Source organism: Terrapene carolina, unplaced genomic scaffold, assembly GCF_002925995.2.
Source record: "Terrapene carolina triunguis isolate 2854851 unplaced genomic scaffold, T_m_triunguis-2.0 Scaffold42, whole genome shotgun sequence".
NCBI classification, from domain to species: domain Eukaryota; kingdom Metazoa; phylum Chordata; order Testudines; family Emydidae; genus Terrapene; species Terrapene triunguis.
In genome coordinates this window covers 25,769,123-25,787,282 of record NW_020664393.1, presented here as the reverse complement: position 1 = coordinate 25,787,282, position 18,160 = coordinate 25,769,123, and the positions used below count along the sequence as shown (strand labels likewise).

Here is an 18,160-nt window from a genome sequence, read left to right as displayed (position 1 = left end):
CCATCTTTGTGAAGAGATGCCAAGAGGAAATCACTGTTAAGAAACTGTCAAAAGCAATATCAAGTTCAACTTTAAAATCAAATATTTTGTTTTAATTTTATCACTAACTCTTTAGCTTTTTAAGTTGGGTTACACTTGGGAAAGACCATCTAGTCCTCAAAAAATAATTCTTTAGAATATATTTATTTAGAAGTTAATATTGTAACAAGACACTCCCAAGATTTGTGTTTATGGTCTAATAATGACATATGTTGGCAGTTAATGGCACTCAGCCTTTGGCTTTTGTGCATAATCACTAAGGCGAATCATCAGACTATGTAACACCCCCCTATTGTATCTTCTTGCTCAAGTAAAATTATATTACACAAAGTAAATGATGTTTGGTATCTATGAGAAAAGAGATCATTCTCTTTTAAACTAAAGTAATTAATATTATTATTATTCAGATAATTACTTTGTTTGTTTTTAGATAAGTCCCAAAAGTGATGTTTGGTCATTGGGATGCATTTTATATTGTATGACTTATGGAAGGACTCCGTTTCAGCACATAACAAATCAGATCACCAAACTTCATGCTATAATTGATCCTAGTTATGAAATAGAGTTCCCTGATATTGCAGAAAAAGATCTCCAGGATGTGTTAAAGGTAACTTTCTTTAATATTTTTAGTTTTTTAAAAAAGTTGAATTCAGATTCAAGTGATGGTTGTTCCTTTACTAGACTGTTGTAATCTGAGTAGATGTGACTTGACTTCTTCTGAAACATTTTCTAATTTGGTTCCCAGATGGGCATAATTCTGATTGTGCATGTAATGACGGATATGACCACCAAAATGAAGATTAGTTAGTGCTAAGGCTAACTATATGACTTCCTCTAGCTTGAGCATGATTTTTCAGCTCAATTTGCAAATGTGATAAGTAACTATATAGATTAGGCAGTATGACCTGGTTGATTTGGCTGAGTCACAATACAAGTGCAACATATGCTCTGCCCAGAAAAAATGTTCTTTCCCATACTCCCCACAAATTGGAACCGAGTCAGATTTTTCATGTCTCTAAAAAGCCAAAACTGAGTCCAGTTGAGTTGCTGACAGTGTTACCTAGCAGGGAATATAGATTCAGAATCCAGATACTGCTCTTGACGTGGTGAAGGCAGTTTACCCTTTGATGGGTTGATGGGGCATGTTTGTGGAGCATGAACTGAGAAACTTAATGGAAATACTAACGATTTATGTTGCATAATGTAAAACTGGATCACAACCAGTTTTATTACATGATCCCTTTTTAATAATAGGTATGTTGTAGTTGATCTTCAAAATATATATTATAGCATAACACCAGTTCTCCAAAAGTTAGGGTTGGCAGCACTTTCTGTTTAATGGTCAGCTTTTCTAAAGGCTCTAAAATCCACATGCTTACTTGTATTGTCTTGAACCTTGCTGTGTTTCATGAGGATACAGCCTAGTAGTGTTAGTGGGGATGTAAGTGAGAATACCCACAGAGAAGAAAGGAGCAGTTATCACATCTCAGAGCTATTGTTTCAGACTGTATTCATCTCCATGGGGTGTTTTCATTCAGGTGAGAACATCCCATTGAAATAAATGGGCTACTTCACCCCTCTGTTTCCTATGTTGCAAATGGATGTGGAAAGTAGTTGAAAGAGTGGGGAGGAAAGGAAGGGATCAGAGCTATTCAGTGGGGGGAATGTTACAGGGGTTTGTTATGCCCCTCCAAAACTCCCACATCTATCAATCAATGGTAGGTAATTATTTGGCCCATGTCACTGTAGTGCCTCACAATCTGAGTGCCTCAGAATTTTTAATGTATTTATCCTCACGATGCCCCTGTGAGGTAGGGAAGTACTTTTTTTTTTTTTTTTTCACACAATGCACAGTTCTTCTTCAAGAGCTTGCTCATGTCGATTCCAAGTAGGTATGCACGCACTGCGTGCACAGTCGTCGGAAGGTTTTTCCCCTAGCGGTACCCGTTGGGTCGGCTGTGGAATCCCCTAAAGTCGCGCCTTCATGGTGGTGCATATAGTAGCTGCCAACCCGCCACCTCTTCAGTTCCTTCTTACCACCAGCGACGGTCGTTGGAGCTGCATGTCTCACTTGCCTCAGCAAGCGTTTCCCCTAGTGATTGAACTTTGAGTATACCGTAAATAGTTAGTTAGTGTTAGTCTTCATAGTTAGTTAGAAGTAGGGGGCTTCCCCCCCGACCCCAATTTTCTCCCCTCTTGGAGCTCGGGGCATGCCTCAATCCCAAGAGTTTAAGACATGCGGGACCTGCCACAAGCCCATGCCAACGGGTGACCCCCACGACTCTTGCCTGAAGTGTCTGGAGGAGGCGCATCAAACAGATCGCTACAAAATCTGTAAAGGGTTCCTTATGGAGGCAGCCCTCCATCCCCTGCCAGCTCCGTGCAAAGTGCTTCAGCCTCTGTTCAAGAAACAGCACCGAGGAAGGACTCTGGGCATAGAGACCCTTGAGACCGACACTCCCTGGCGCTGAAGCCCGTGGAGGCAACATGGCACTGCTCTCATTCACCGGTACTGCATAAGTGGCACAAGAAGACAGAAGGAGTGCGCTCACAAAGGAGTCAGTCGAGTCTGGTGCCGGTGGATTCTCCTGCTAGAGTGTGCCAGGTGGAGCTCCCTTCCGCCCTGGACATAGTTAATGCGGCCAGGGACTTGATTGCCATGACGGCTCCGCAGTCCCTCCGCCAGCCCAGACAGACCTCCAGCACTGCCCAGAGGCAAGCCCGCGATGATGAGGCACCATTTGCCTTCTCCGCGGCACCGCTCTCCGGCACCATCCCAGTCGGCACCACTGTGGTGTCCGCACTCAAGGTCCCTGTCATTGGACTCACAGGCGGAGTCTTACTATTCCTGGCACAGCTGGCACCGATTGCAGCGGCACCGCTACAGGCAGGAGGCGGGGATGATGCCGTGGCAGGGGCCTGTGCAATGGCCATTCTGGACCCCATGGGCATACCACCAAGCCCAGTGCACGCGCTCCAGAGGTACGTGCCCCCCTAATGTCCTGGGATTGTCCCACACCTCGGGGCACCGAGACGGCTTCGGTCCACAGCACAGAGCCCCATCCAGGTCCCAGCTCCACCACCGAGGCCGCAGTCGGCGCTGAACAGCACAGCACCAAACAGGACCCGTCCAGGGAGTCGGAGGGATAAGAGGGCCCAGTGCTGCCTAGGGCTTTGTCGTCATCCTCGCCGGATGAGGCAGTGGCGGGGTCTTTGTCCTCTGGGCCGCCCCCCGTTGATAACAGAGCGCACCAGGAACTGTTACACAGGGTGGCCAATAACATGGGGCTACAGGCCGAGGAGGTGGTTGAGTCTGAGGACCCCATGGTAGACATATTAACCTCTGAGTGGCCATCCAAGGTGGCATTGCTTCTCATTAAAACGATTCAAGCCACTACAAAAACCTTGTGGCAGACTCCTGCCTCCATTTCCCCTACAGCTAAGTGGGTGGAGAGGAAGTATTTTGTCCCCTCTCAGGGATACGAATACGTATTTACTCATCCGCAGCCAGGTGGCAGTGGTCAATGAGAGAGAGAGAGACGGGCAGCAGGGCCCAACCCCAAAATCCAAGGACTCGAAGAAGCTGGACCTCTTTGGCCAGAAGGTGTACTCCACCGGGGGCTCCAGCTTCGGATTGTTAACCAGCAAGCAATCCTTAGTAGATATAATTTCAATTAATTGAACTCCACAATGAAATTTAAGGAATTGGTCCCGTCAGACTCTAGGGTGGAGTTTGCTGCCAGAGTAGAGGATGGCAAGGCAGTGGCACGGACCTCTTTACAGGCCTCACTGGACACAGCAGATTCGGCCACACAAACCATGTCCTCTGCCATAGCCATGAAGAGGAGTTCACCACTCCAGGTGTCAGGCCTTCCACCAGAGGTCCAGCAAACAATTCAGGACTTGCCCTTTGACGGCATGGTATTGTTCTTGGAGAAGACATACTCCAAGCCCCACAAGCTGAAGGAGTCACGGGCAACATTCAAATAATTGGGCCTGCATACCCCCACCACCCAGCAAAAGTACTTTAAGCCCCAGCCCTCTCAGCGCTTATATCCTCCCTAGCCTAGGCAAGACTTTTCCAGGAAGCGGGGCAAGAATGGCAAGCATAAGCCTCCCCATCCACCACCCAGTAAAGGCCAGGGCTCGGCAAGGCAGTCCATCAGGCTCTAACCAAGACTTTTGAAGGGGCACCAGTCCACTCACGGATCCTTCACCATGTTTTCTGAATTGTCTGTCCCATTTCTACCGTGAATGGTCCCACTTCAGATCGCTGGCTCCTTCGCACTGTAGAAGTGGGATATTCTCTCCAATTCTTCTCCTTCCCTCCCTCCCACCACCTCTTCCCCGTCTCTCTTCAGGGACCCTTCTCACGAGCAACTCCTCATGCAGGAGGATCAGACGTGTCTCACTGCGGGAGCAGTGGAGGAAGTTCCTCAGGAGCTAAGGGGCAAGGGATTCTACTCCCGATATTTCCTAATCCCCAAAGCCAAAGGATCTCAGACCCATCCTTGACCTGCGAGGCCTCAACAGATTCATGAAGAAGTTGAGGTTCCACATGGTCTCTCTGACTGCCATCATCCCATCTCTGGATCCAGGAGACTGCTATGTCACCCTCGACCTCAAGAACATGTACTTCCACATATCGATAATTCCAGCCCAAAGACATTTTCTCAGGTTCGTAGTGAACCACAACTATTACCAGTTTACGGTCCTCCCCTTCGGTCTGTCAGCAGCCCCTTGAGTTTTTACCAAGTGCATGGCAGTCAGAATCACCTTCCTGAGAAGAAGGCAGGTGCAGGTCTTCCTCAATGACTGGCTGGTCAGGGACCACTCCAGGGCACAAGTGGAGCAACACGTCAACCTGATGAGATCCACCTTCGACAGGCTCTGTCTCCTTCTGAATGTACACAAATCAACTCTTTTCCCTATTCAGAGAATAGAGTTTATTGGTCTTTGGTCAGGCCAGAGCCTTCCTGCCAGAGTCTCTTTTTTCAGACAATGCAAGACATCATACAGGGCTTCAAGCAATACCCTACCACCACAGCGAGGAATTGCTTGAAACTTCTCGGACATATGGCAACTTGTACATGTGTGGTACAGCATGCGAGGCTGAGGCTCAGACCTCTCCAGGCCTGGGCGTGACAGTCTGGACAAGGTGGTTACACTCCCAAAGCCAGTTCTCGGGTCTCTCCAGTGGTGGCTCGACCCACAGGCAGTATGCGCGGGGTCCCCTTCTCCAAACCACAGCCCTTGCTGTCCCTGGTTACAGATGTGACAGCGTTGGGGTGGGGAACTCATCTGGAGAATTCAGGACCCAAGGTTTTCGGGCACAAGATGAGCTCCCGCTTCACATCAGCATCAAGGAGCTGAGAGCGGTCCGCCTACATGCCAGACCTTCCATGCCCACTTGCAAGGGAAATGCGCGGTGATGGACAACACGACCACAATGTTTTATATAAATAAGCAAGTCATAGCTCGTTCCTCTCCCCATGTCAGGAAGCCCTCAAGCTGTGGGACTTCTGCATAGCCCACTCAATTCACCTGGAAGCATCCTACCTTCTGGGTTCTCAGAACGACTTGGCGGACTATCTCAGCAGATCCTTCCACAACCACGAGTAGTCCATTCGCCCGGACATGGTGAACAGCATTTTTCAAAGGTGGGGAGTTTCCCAGATCGACCTGTTCGCCACAAAAAGCAACAGAAAGTGCCTAGAGTTCTGTTCCTTCCAGAACCACAGCCTGGGCTCCCTCGCGGACATGTTCCTCCTCTCTTAGACGGGCCACCTGTTGTATGCATTCCCGCTTTCCCACGCATCCACAAGGTTCTGCTCAAGATCCGCAGGGAGCGGGCTGCAGTCATACTGATAGCAGCAGCCTGGCCTCGCCAGCACTGGTATACCATGCTCCTGGAGCTATCGGTGGACAACCCAGTCACATTGCCTTTGCTGCCGGACCTGATCACTCAAGACCATGGCAGTCTCCAGCATCCCAGCCTAGAGTCTCTCCACCTTACAGCTGGGAAGCTTCATGGCTAAGCCTAGTAGAACTAATGTGCTCCGAGCCTGTTAGGGAGGTTCTCCGTGGCCAAGTGGAAGAGATTCTCAATCTGGTGCTCGCAAGGTCACAGTCCTCCGACACAGGCCTCTCATTTTATCATCTGCTGCACTTAAAGAAGCAGGGCCTGTCAGTCTCATCGATAAGAGTTCACCTAGTCACCATTTCAGCATTCCACCCGGGTGTAGCTGGCCATTCAGTCTTCTCCAACCTGATGGTCGGCCGGTTTCTTAAAGGTCTTGACAGAATATACCTGCAGGTTAGGCCTTAATATAGTTCTTTCAAGACTAAGGGGGCCTCCCTTTGAGCCCCTAGCAACTTGCTCTCTACTCTACCTGTCATGGAAAGTGGCATTCCTGGTCACAATAACATCAGCCAGGAGAATGTCCGAACTTAAGGCCTTAACCTCTGACCCTCCTTACACCATTTTTTATAAGGACAAGGAGCAGCTTAGGCCTCACCCAGCCTTTCTCCCAAAGGTTGTCTCTCAATTTCATGCCAATCAGGACATTTTTCTCCCAGTCTTTTACCCTGAGCCACATGCTAACAGTCAGGAGCAAAGACTCCACTCCTTGGACATTCAGCGAGCATTGGCCTTTTATACTGAGTGCACATTTCGTAAGTGGAATCAGTTGTTCAAAGTAGCAGACAAGATGAGGGGCCTCCTGGTGTCTTCTCAAAGAATTTAATTGTGGATCACGTCCTGTATTCGGGCATGTTATGATTTAGGAAAGATACCTGTCCCTGCACTAACGGCACATTCTACAAGAGCGTAGGCCTCCTCGGCGGCATTCCTGGCCCAGGTCCCAATCCAGGAGATCTGCAGGGTGGCAACGTGGTCATCTGTCCACACGTTCACCTCTGATTATGCCATTACCCAGCATGCCAGGGACAATGCAGCATTTGGCAGAGCAGTGCTTCAGCCAGCGATTCCATGAACTCTGACCCCGCCTCCTAGCAAGGCTTGGGAGTCACCTATTTGAAATTGACATAAGAAAGCACGCGAAGAAGAAAAAAGTTACGTACATTTCGTAACTGTTGTTCTTTGAGGTGTGTTGCTCAGTCTATTCCAAGACCCACCCGCCTTCCTCTGTGTCAGAGTTTCCCGGCAAAAAGGAACTGAAGAGGTGGCGGGTCGCCAGGGACCTATATGCACCACCATGAAGGCGCGACTCCAGGGGCTCCACAGCTGACCCAATGGGTATCGCTAGGGAAAAAACCTTCTGACGACTGTGCACGTGGCGCGCGCACACCTACTACGAATGGACATGAGCAACACATCTCTAAGAACAACAGTTACGAAAGATAGGTAACCGTTTTTTTCCCCACACAATGCACAGTCAACCTGTGGAACTCCTTGCCAGAGGATGTTGTCAAGGCCAAGACTATAACAGGGTTAAAAAAAATAACTAGATAAATTCATGGAGGATAGGTCCATCAATGGCTATTAGCAAGGATGGTATCCCTAGCCTCTGTTTGCCAGAAGCTGGGAATGGGTGATGGGATGGATCACTTGATGATTACCTGTTCTATTCATTTCCTCTGGGTCACTTGGCTTTGGCCACTGTCAGAAGACAGGGTACTGGGCTAGATGGACCTTTGGTCTGACCAAGTATGGCCGTTCTTATGTTCTTACATATCATTATCCCCATTTCCACAGATGGGAAATTAAGGTACAGAGACTTAGGCCAGGTCTACACTACCGCCGTAGTTCGACGGCTGGCAATCGAACTTCCGGGTTCGATTTATCGCGTCTGGTCTGGACGCGATAAGTCGAACCAGGAAGTGCTCGCCGTCGACTGCGGTACTCCACCTCAGCGAGAGGAGTACCGCGGAGTCGACGGGGGAGCCTGCCTGCCGCGTGTGGACCGCGTCTGAACCGCGGTAAATTCGAACTAAGGTATGTCGACTTCAGCTACGTTATTCACGTAGCTGAAGTTGCGTACCTTAAATCGAATTGGGGTGTTAGTGTAGACCAGGCCTTAGACTTGCTTAAGGTCACATCCTTCCTTACTTAAGGAAGTCTATCGCAGAGCAGGGAATGGAACCCAGGAGTCCCAGGTCCTATGCACTGGACCATGCTTCCTCTCATGCTCCTCCCCACATGTCTGTCCCACTGATTCCATACTTGTTCCTGCAGCCTCTCTCCAGATCCTCAACCTGTGTGTCCCATGCTGACACTTGAAGGAAATTTTGAAAGTCATTTCAAGTAGAATTTTTTTCTACACAAATTTGTGAAATGTTTAGTTGATCAGAATCTGCATTCCCCATAAATAAATAAATAAAATAAAATATTTGCTCAAACTATTTTTCCCAGTTCTATCCCTAATTAAACTGTCAGACTACTTTGGCATTTACAACAGGCGATCCTTACTCCTCTTGCCTACAGAGGAGTGATATTACAGGAGTATTTCAGTTTCTGTTCTGTGAAGAGGGGATTTCTAGGCATCTTGGTTTTAAGAGATGAGGATCCATACATGTGTTACAGCTTCCTTCCAGTTCAACAGATACAGCCAATTTGATATTATCCTACCAAAACAAGTTTTATAAGTTACAGATTTGTACATGGATACCAGCATAACTGTAATGATTCAGGAAATTGAGCATGTGTATTTAACTGTAGAAAACAAAGCTTCAACTATTCACCCACTCAACCTACTTTTTCAATCTTTTTGTTTTGTAGCGCTGTTTAATAAGGAACCCTAAACAAAGAATATCAATTTCTGAATTGTTGACTCATCCATATGTGCACATTCAAACCTATCCACAGACAGGTAATTTTTACATTTTATATTAAAGTTGTATCACAATAAATTAGCAAACATTTTCTAGATTTCTCTACATTTATTTTGATTTTAAAGAGGAATGCCTTTTTTTGTGTGCATTCTCCAGTTACTGGTGTTATGCATAAGTGTTTCTGGTACACTTGTGTATGTGTTGGCAAGGGCTCCAGTATCTTAATTCTGAAATTCTTATATAGTCAAAATAAAAGACTGATTGTATACATTTTGTAAATTACACTTAAAATGCGGGTTTGAAAATAACTATATTTGAATAGCCGTAGGTGGTCTGAATACAAAAGGAACAACAGAAGAAATGAAGCGCATCCTTGGCCAACTTATTGGTCTGAACTCTCCTAACTCTATTTCTAGAGCTGCTAGAGTGAGTACAGTTTTTATACCAATATAATGTTCACATTTCTTTAAAATATAATCAGTTTAGTTAAAATAAGTGTGTGCATCACAAAGCTAATAGGATTAAGTATTTCAAAACTTTATCCCCCGATATAGAGGACCTGTGCAATACTGTCATGAAACTTGCAGATTAGTAAATTACCATTTCTCATGATCCTTGAGTGGTGGGAGTTAGAGTCGTGGTGGTGGTAACAGGATTTTTTCTCATCTCGCCTTGCACAATAAATGTTTCTCCCTAGTTTTCCTGTACTGACTACTGTTTTCCTTTCTCTCTTTCTCTCTCCTCTCTGACACAGCCCATGTCTTGTTGTTCTGCCCTGACCAAAAGTAACAAGCCGCTGTGAAGTGGGCTAGCACTGCAGCACTTTCCTGCAATCAATGTGGATGAATGAGCAAATCTTCATGTCCATCAGGGAGCCAGTTCAGATGCAGGGCTTTATTTCTGCTGTTTTTCCTCCTCCTGGTGTTGAGGCATGCTTTCCCGGTTATTCCTCTCTATCTATGGAAGCAGCTAGTACCCCTCTGCCAAGGTGTCACCTTTCTTCCAGGCCTCAGAAGAGCCCCAGATGACATTCTAGAAAAAGATAGGAAAGAGCAGCTTAAAATGTACCTCCTTTGCCTCTCCCTGCAGGCTTAGACAGTGGGTCCATTCTGCCAATCTGCCCCACTCCACAGCCAGTCTTGAACAGGGTTGGGAGTGCCTTTGAACTGGGCGACTGTTCTATGCTTTATTAGCACTCCACCCCAGTTTGATGGCTGACTGCTCCCAACACCCCACAGATATCCGAGAGGGTCTCCAGGAGGGCTTAGATCCAGTCTGAGGCTTACAAGACAACGGTAGAGGTAGGGAATACACTCTGTCTCTGGGAGGTTGGCAGGGGGAACCTCCTTTCCTCCCAATAGGGAATCACTTCAATCAGGAGCCCTGGCCTTCCTACGCTTCTCTTTTTCCACAAAGAATCTTCTCATCTTCCCGCCAAAAAATAAAATCTACCAAAGAGATCTTCTATTTCCCAGCAGGCCATCTCCCTCTTCCTTTGTCTTGAGGGACTTTTTCCAGTGCCCTATGGGCCAGGGGGAGCCTAATCCTTCTCTCAACCCCACCCACTCCCCAATTCAGTTAGAGTCCGCCTGAGAAGGTGGGCTGGAAGTAGATCCAAACTAGCCAGCTGTACTGCACTTTCCCATATTGCAAAAACCCTGTAAAGGGTGGGTGAGGGTTACTTGTTTCTCACATATGGCAAATCTTTAAAATATCCACTAACGGAAATGTTCATGAGACAGAGCTCCCTGTTGTCTGCCAAGGCAGCCCCACAGAGCTGATACAGCCTATCCATCCTCCTGTTGGGAAGATGGTAGAAATGTGATGTGCTAATCCCAAATTTTCGTTCACCCTGTCCAAGAGCCACCTTAGGCTCTATAAACTGAAGGTTTGACTTCCAGGATCCACTAGAAGACAGATTTGGCAATGGCTTTCAATTCTACATCCTTTGGCCTGCCGCTAGAGGCCAGCATGGCCCTTTGTGACAATGCCCCCCACCTCCCTTTTGGACAGGAAGGTATAAGAAGCTGTTCAGAATAGTTCAAACTGAGCAGCACTGTGATCACTATCATTTCTTTGTGTAATTGTCTGTGTAAATACCACTGCTGGGGCTCGTGTGCCCAGTGCACTCAGGCTGGAGTCTTTGATCAGCCATATGTGTTGGGGCAGCACATGCGCTCTGGATGTCCTCATGGTCCCAACCACCCCATAGTTCCTTCTCACAACCCATAGCTTCTAGTCAGAGGTTTCACACAAAGGTTCTTTGTACATCATGTAGTCTCTTTTTATGTGTAAATTCTTATAAATAATTAGTTTTAGTACCTAGATTGGATTTAGTGATAGAAATGTTTTATAGCATTTCCATTTCTTGGTTTGGAAACTTTCCTTTTCTTTCCTGTAAGGTTCTTTATCCTGCTGCAGTCTCATCATGACTGAGCACAAGGATTTAAGAATTGTATATCATGTGAGGCAGTAATGCTATTAAATGGCCATACAAGATGCCTAACTTGTCTGGGTGAAGGGCACATTACTGACATGCTGTTTGTAAATCTGTTTCTAAGAAGATATATTGAGTAGGATAATTTCATCTTAAGATGTTTCTCTTCAGAAGTTTATGCACTGGACTCGCTGGTATCAATAACATCAGTGCAGATTACAATTATGCCTATGGCCCTGCTATAGTCTCTGGCAATATCCTATCATACGGTACAGATCCTTTGATTGCCATCAACCTCAATACCAACATCAACCTCGACTCATTCAGTGCCAAGAGTGTAACTTGTTACAAAAAAAATGTTTCTTCTCCCACTTTGTGTCCCTGTGCTGGAGATCAGAGATTTTAGGTAGCAGTGCTCGGTTGGGGCGCGCATGCGCAGTAGCTGGCCATTGATGCCTCATGTAGCGCAAGCACAACCCGACCCTTTCAGTTCTTTCTCAACCATCCTGGGCTGCAGACAGAGCCCAGTGGCAGTGCTGCCTCTTCAATAATCTTTAGAAAAGAAAATAGTTTACATACTGTTTTTAGTGTTATAGCTCTTAGATAGTTTTAATTAGACTTTACTTAGCCAGTTATTTTAAAAAAAAAAAAAAATTCCTTTTGGTTCCTTAGCTTAGTAGTAGAGAGAGAATGTTCTTTAACCAGTTTCTATATTTTTTTTTTCATTTCCCTTCCCAATTGGGAAAAATTAATGGACGTAATGCCAGGCTCACCTGGTATTAAGAGATGCGACTCTTGCCACAAGGCGATACCGGTCTCATCTTGTGTCCGTTGCCTGGGGGAAACTCATATCCCCCAGAAATGTGCTCACTGTAGCAATTTAAAGGCGAGGGATCTCCACCTTAAAATGATTTTGATGGAAAAGTCCCACTAGCCTCCTCAGGAGGTGGCTCTGAGGTGGCACTGAGTATTCTCTCTCTCTTGTGCTTTAGCTGGCTTGGTCTTGCTCACATGCTCAGGGTCTAACTGATCGCCATACATGGGGTTGAGAAGGAATCTTCTGCCAGGTCAGATTGGCAGTGAACTTGGGTTTTTACCTTCCTTTGCACTGTGTTGGGTACAAGTCACTTGCCAGGAATTTTGGGGGCATGTTTTACTGATAGTAAAACTATCTCTGAAATAGTAGATAGATCCAGAGAGAGCCTGCAAAGGAGTCCCCTTCCCTCTAAGATCGTGTGATGGGTGTATCTTCCCTAGAATGAGTAGGCCATATAGACAATGTGCGAACTCAGGGCATTTGGTCACCTCAAGAAACATCACTTCACATAAACATACTGGAGTTGAGAGCTGTCCGTCAAATTTGTGAAGTCTTTCTGGCAAAGATCAAAGGCCTCTCTGTTCAAGTAATGACCAACACAACTGTTATATTTTACCTAAACAAGCAGGGATGAGCCAGATCCTCCCTACTGCGTTGGGAGGCAGTATAACTTTGGAATTTCTTCATTCCTCAACATCATGAGGGGGAGGGATGGCTCAGTGGTTTGAGCATTGGCCTGCTAAACCCAGGGTTGTGAGTTCAATCCTTGAGGGGGCCACTTACGGATCTGGGGCAAAATCAGTACTTGGTCCTGCTAGTGAAGGAAGGGGGCTGGACTTGACCTTTCAGGGTCCCTTCCAGTTCTATGAGATAGGTATATCTCTCTCTCTCTCTCTCTCTCTCTCTCATATATATATATATATATATATATATATATATACACACACACACACACACACACACACACACCTTTCTCTATATATATATAATCTTTTTTAAAATATTTTTAACAGACAGTCTCTTTCCAGGGATTCACAATTTACTAGTGGATAATCTCAGCAGGAAATTCAGATAAAAAGTGATTCACTTCATTTTCTCAAGATGGGGTTTTCCCTCTGTAGATCTGTTCCACTAGGGCAGTGGTTCCCAAACTTTAACAACCTGTGAACCCCTTTCACCAAAATGTCAAGTCTCGCAAACCCCCTCCTAAAAATGAATATTTCCAGGGATTTTCTTTTACCTGAGTATAAATTATACAAGCAGTGATCTTGGAAATATAAAATTTGTTTTTATGACATGCTTATTACACACTATTATTAATTATTATTTATCATTACACTATTTTTATTACATTATGAAAACGGCAATACTCTTCCAAGATCTCACTTTTGTAGCTTGTATCACTTTGAATAAGCTTGTTATAAGACAAGGCTCCTATGTTTCATCAAGAAGTATCAGATGTGAAACAGCATGAAGGTATCTAAGAAGCCAACTCAAGGAGTTCCTCTTACACAAGCCTTCAGGTCTTGAGCAGTTCAGGCAAACAACACACGTTACAACAAAGCTTAAACTTGTTCTTCATAATAATTTTAAAAACAATACTAGCTGCCTATTTAATTTTAAAAACAGCAAAAAATAGCCACCTCACTTTCCATTTCTTATAAGGAGGCTTGAAGTTTAAATCTCCTCAGTGCGATAGATATGCTTGCTTTGATCTGCTTAATTCTTGGAAGTCCAGGGGCTCCGGGCTGCTGGTCCCATGTTGCCCGGGGTCCCTAGGGACAGCGCTGTCCGCCATTAGGGAATTTTTTCCCAATAACCCCCTGAAACATTTTGCGAACCCCAGTTTGGGAACCACTGCACTAGGGAAACCATGAGATGTCATTGATTCTGCTCTGGGGGAATGGCCCAAGATCCAATTCTAAATCCATGGCTCTTGGATACTATTATATGTATCTCCCAATTGCCATGATACCAAGAATTCTAAGGAAAATCAAGCAGAATATAGCCACGTTTAATTATGATATCCCCTACTTTGCCAAGGCAATTTAGTATGCAGATCTCCAAAGGTTTAGTTCAGCCACCAAATAACCTTACCTCTGCTCTTGGATGTAATATCTGAGTTAAGGACAGATCCTGTATCCAGATCCCACGACACTCCATCTGACAACAAGGATGCTGAATAGCTGATTTTATCAGAGAGACTACACAGAATCCACTTACCTCTCCAAATGAAAGAGATTCTTAATATAGGTGCCATCAACATTTTGTCTCCATCAGTCTCACATCTCAGTCCTAGATTACCTTCTACAGCTCAAGAACTCACACCTGTCTCTGAGCTCTTTGAGGCAGCTTTTTGCCCGCCATACAGCAGTTTTCTACTTTTTCTCACCCAAAGGTAGCAAGGTTTCTAAAATGTCTGATAAGTCTTCACTTTAGAAAAGGAATATATGCCTCCTGAGAACTTAAAAGTTGATTCTACTATGTCCTCTGGTTTTACCCTTTCAGCCTCTCACTCCATACTCTGTTTCACCTCTTTATCAAAAACATCCTTCTTTGGTGGTAGTAACGTCGACTAGAAGAATGAGAGACTTACAGGCTCTAATGGCAGACCCACCATACATGATTTTCCCTAATGACTAGATATCCTGAAACCACACCTCAAATTCTTACCTAAAGCAGTTTTGAATGTCATTTGAACCAAATAATACACCTCAAAGGTGAAGAAAAATTGCATTTCTTAGTTGTACATGGAGCAATTTGTTTTTATTAAGAAAGGACTGAGCACATTAGGAAATCTCAGACAAACATAAGCAGAAGGAGTTAAAGATGAGGCTGTTTCATCACAAAGAATTGCTAATAGAGTCTAGTACAAGAGGAGATCCAATCAGCCAACTCCTAACACCCACCCACCTTCAAGATTAACTGGACATTCCACAAGGACTCGATCTACTTCTGTAGCCTCTTTCAGAAATCTACCAATTATGGACATGTGTAAAATGACTTTTTTCCAGCTACATGTTGACACAACACTATGGCATAGTAAGGGCATCCAGAGATGATACAAACTTGGCAGGACAGTTCTGTGTTCCCTAGATTCCTGGTACACACCTCCAGCAAGGGTCATTGCTTGGAAGTCACCAGCAGTGGAATATATAGATGGACAATCACTCAAAGTTACTTACCTGTATAATAATTGTGATTAAGATGTGGTGTTTGTATGTCTGTTCCATGACGTGCTTTCTATCCTCATTACTTGGAGTCTATTAACATCAGGATTCCATATGGCAAAAGAACTAAAGGGTAATTAGGGCAGCGCTGCCCTTAATGCCATCGGTTAGAGGTGTGTGAGAATGTGTTGCCTCAACGGGTACAGCCCAACAGGTACACCCAACAGTGTGGGTGTAAAGTATAAAAATAAAATATGGACAACATATCTTGAAGAACCAGAGTTACTGTGCAAGTAACAGTTTCATTCTATCCCTCATGCACCTCTCTGGCAGCTAGGCCAGAACAGAGTCGTTACATATCTTAGCTTCTCCATAGGTCTTCCTTGCCTGGATATAATCTCTATTAGTCAGACCTATTTTGTCCATATGGATGGCAGCCATTTGACATTAACAAATTTCTCTTACCGCACTAATTTTATCCTGTGATGTGGCAATGTCAATATGGACACCCACCCAAGATGTCTCAATCGCCAAATAATTTTTTTCCATTTCCTCTATGGAACTATACCTACTTGCATAGAGGAGGGGGAGAAGGAACTGGGTGCAAATACCTTCATCCTTCCATACTGGTACTGGTGTAATTTAGATCTTGGTGATTTTCAGTCCCTCCTCTGCCTGCATTGCTCAAAATGTTCATATATTTTTTCTTAGTGGTCTTGCTTTGTATGTTTTTCACCATCTGGACACTAAACTGCATTTAATACTAGTACTGCTTTACCTTGTCTTCCTATTAATTTCCTCATATTTGCATATATATCTGAAATTTTAGTTCTGGGTTTAGATGGTACTCATTACTGTCTATTGACACAATTTTGTACACTATACCATCATTTGTTACAAACAGACATCATTTGAATAAGTAATTCTTGGAATGACTATTTCTACCCCTTTATCTTTTTAAATTTCAGACTTTATATGAACAGTGCAACAGTGGTGAAAGTCTTGATGTATCTGCGTTTACAAAACCTGGCAATCAAACACGGACAAAGAAATGATGTGCAGTAATGCATGATTTACTAGAAATGCGTAAAATAATTTTGATAAAAATATATATTGATCTGCTCTTTTAAAAAAAGGACACTGACAGCATAAAGATCCTATTTTTAAAGTAAATGTCATTATCTCTGTTGTGAATAATGCCATAGATTATTAATACAGAATTTAAAAAATCTAATATACTCTTTACCATCTGCTGTCTGTTTACCATTTGAATGTCACTGGTTAAATAGTGAAAATGAGCTAGTCTGTCACACTTTATGGTCCTGGGACTGGCACAAGGCTATAATATTTGGATTGCAAATACTTGTGTGAGTATGTCTAAATAAAAAACAACTTTTTGAAGAAACTTTAAAAAAAAAGATGGGCTGCATTTTTAGATTTCTATAAAACCCAAACTGTGGATCTAAAGTACCTGACAGAGTCCTTGCAAGTACCATTTGGAAAGTATATTCGGCAGTTTCGTTCTTTACCATCAAACACAGTCAATATCAGTGACTTTCATTACGTCCAGTGGATTGTCTTAGACTTTTGGAAAACAAACACTTATGTAATATTGTTAATGTTAAAGTGCTAAAACACAGCATTGTTTGTTGATAAATGTAAATCTAACATCCTGGCTTTGAGATTTTCAGTTGTCATTGGATGATAAATGACACACTGGAAGTATTGATAAAACTCTGAAGAACAATGTAAATAAAGTGGCTTACACTGTATAAAAATTGTTCCTTGTAAATTCAATTTTCTACTTGCTACTTTTTTTCCAAGGTGCAAAATATTCTTAGAAAAATACTTACCGTATATACTCGATCATAAGCCGGTTCGTTTATAAGCTGACCCTCCCCCCAAGATGGATAAATAAAAATGGAAATTTTTTATGACCTGTTCATAAGCTGACCCTATAATTCAGGGGTCAGCAAACTTTGGCTCCCGGGCCATCAGGATAAGCCGCTGGCGGGCCGAGATGGTTTGTTTACCTCAAACGTCTGCAGGCACGGACGTAAACCTAAGTAAATAAAGTGTCCTGGCGCGCCAGCGGCTTACCCTGATGGGCCCCGGGACAGCAACTGGTGGGGAAATTTTTTTGGAGGGAGAAGCTGGGGGTCAGGGGAGTGACCCCTGTGACCACCCCCCACATGACCCCACCCCTAGCCGGGGCCCCCACACTCTCCCCATCCCATCTCTTCCCACCTTATCGGGGGAGGGCTGGGGAGGATGTCTCTGGCCTGGGTGGAGCTGCTCCGGCGGGCCGGGCGGCGCGGCCGCAGCCAGCTCCGGCGGGCCGGGCAGCGCAGGAGCTGTAGCTGCTTCAGAGGCTGGGGGGAGAGCAGCATGGCCAGAAGCGGAGAGACTCTGGCCCCACCTCTTCCCTTCTGGCTCTGCTGGCTGTGCTGCCTCTCCTTGCTCCCTCTGTTAGAGGGAGGGGCTGTGTCCCACCTCTCCCTCTCTATACCCGTTCATAAGCTGACCCCCTTCTCTGGTGCTTCCTTTTTTTTACTAAAAAATTCGGCTTATGAACGAGTATATACGGTAACTAGTTGTTGTGGTGTTCAGAAAATAGCTAAAATTTAATACTAGTTTTAAAAACCTCTTCAGTTAAAGTACTGTTCTGAACTTCACGTAAGATGCTTTAAAGGTGGTAGACCTATTACAAGAAGCTGAAATATAGCGTATAAAGAGGAAGTTTATGCCATGATTTTTTTATACTTTTATTCTATTACACTGATTTTAATAAGTACTGTTCTAAACAGTAATTTAGAAGCGTGTTTTAATTTTGAACACTTATTGAATTTTAGTTATGCTTAAATAAATTAGCAAGAGTAATCAAATTAGCAAGTAGTCATTTAC

General features: G+C 44.5%; 1 protein-coding gene across 1 annotated transcript in view; it reads left to right on the top strand.

The window, feature by feature from the left end:
* The window catches only part of TTK (TTK protein kinase), a 99,219-nt gene extending 82,208 nt beyond the window's left edge, over positions 1 to 17,011 (top strand). Inside the window, exons 19-22 of the mRNA XM_024194663.2 lie at positions 470 to 646; positions 8,780 to 8,870; positions 9,155 to 9,258; positions 16,225 to 17,011. Coding sequence (XP_024050431.2) covers positions 470 to 646; positions 8,780 to 8,870; positions 9,155 to 9,258; positions 16,225 to 16,311 — 459 coding nt within the window. The 3' untranslated portion in view covers positions 16,312 to 17,011. The remainder of the gene's footprint in view (positions 1 to 469; positions 647 to 8,779; positions 8,871 to 9,154; positions 9,259 to 16,224) is intronic.
* The last annotated feature ends 1,149 nt before the right edge of the window (positions 17,012 to 18,160 follow it).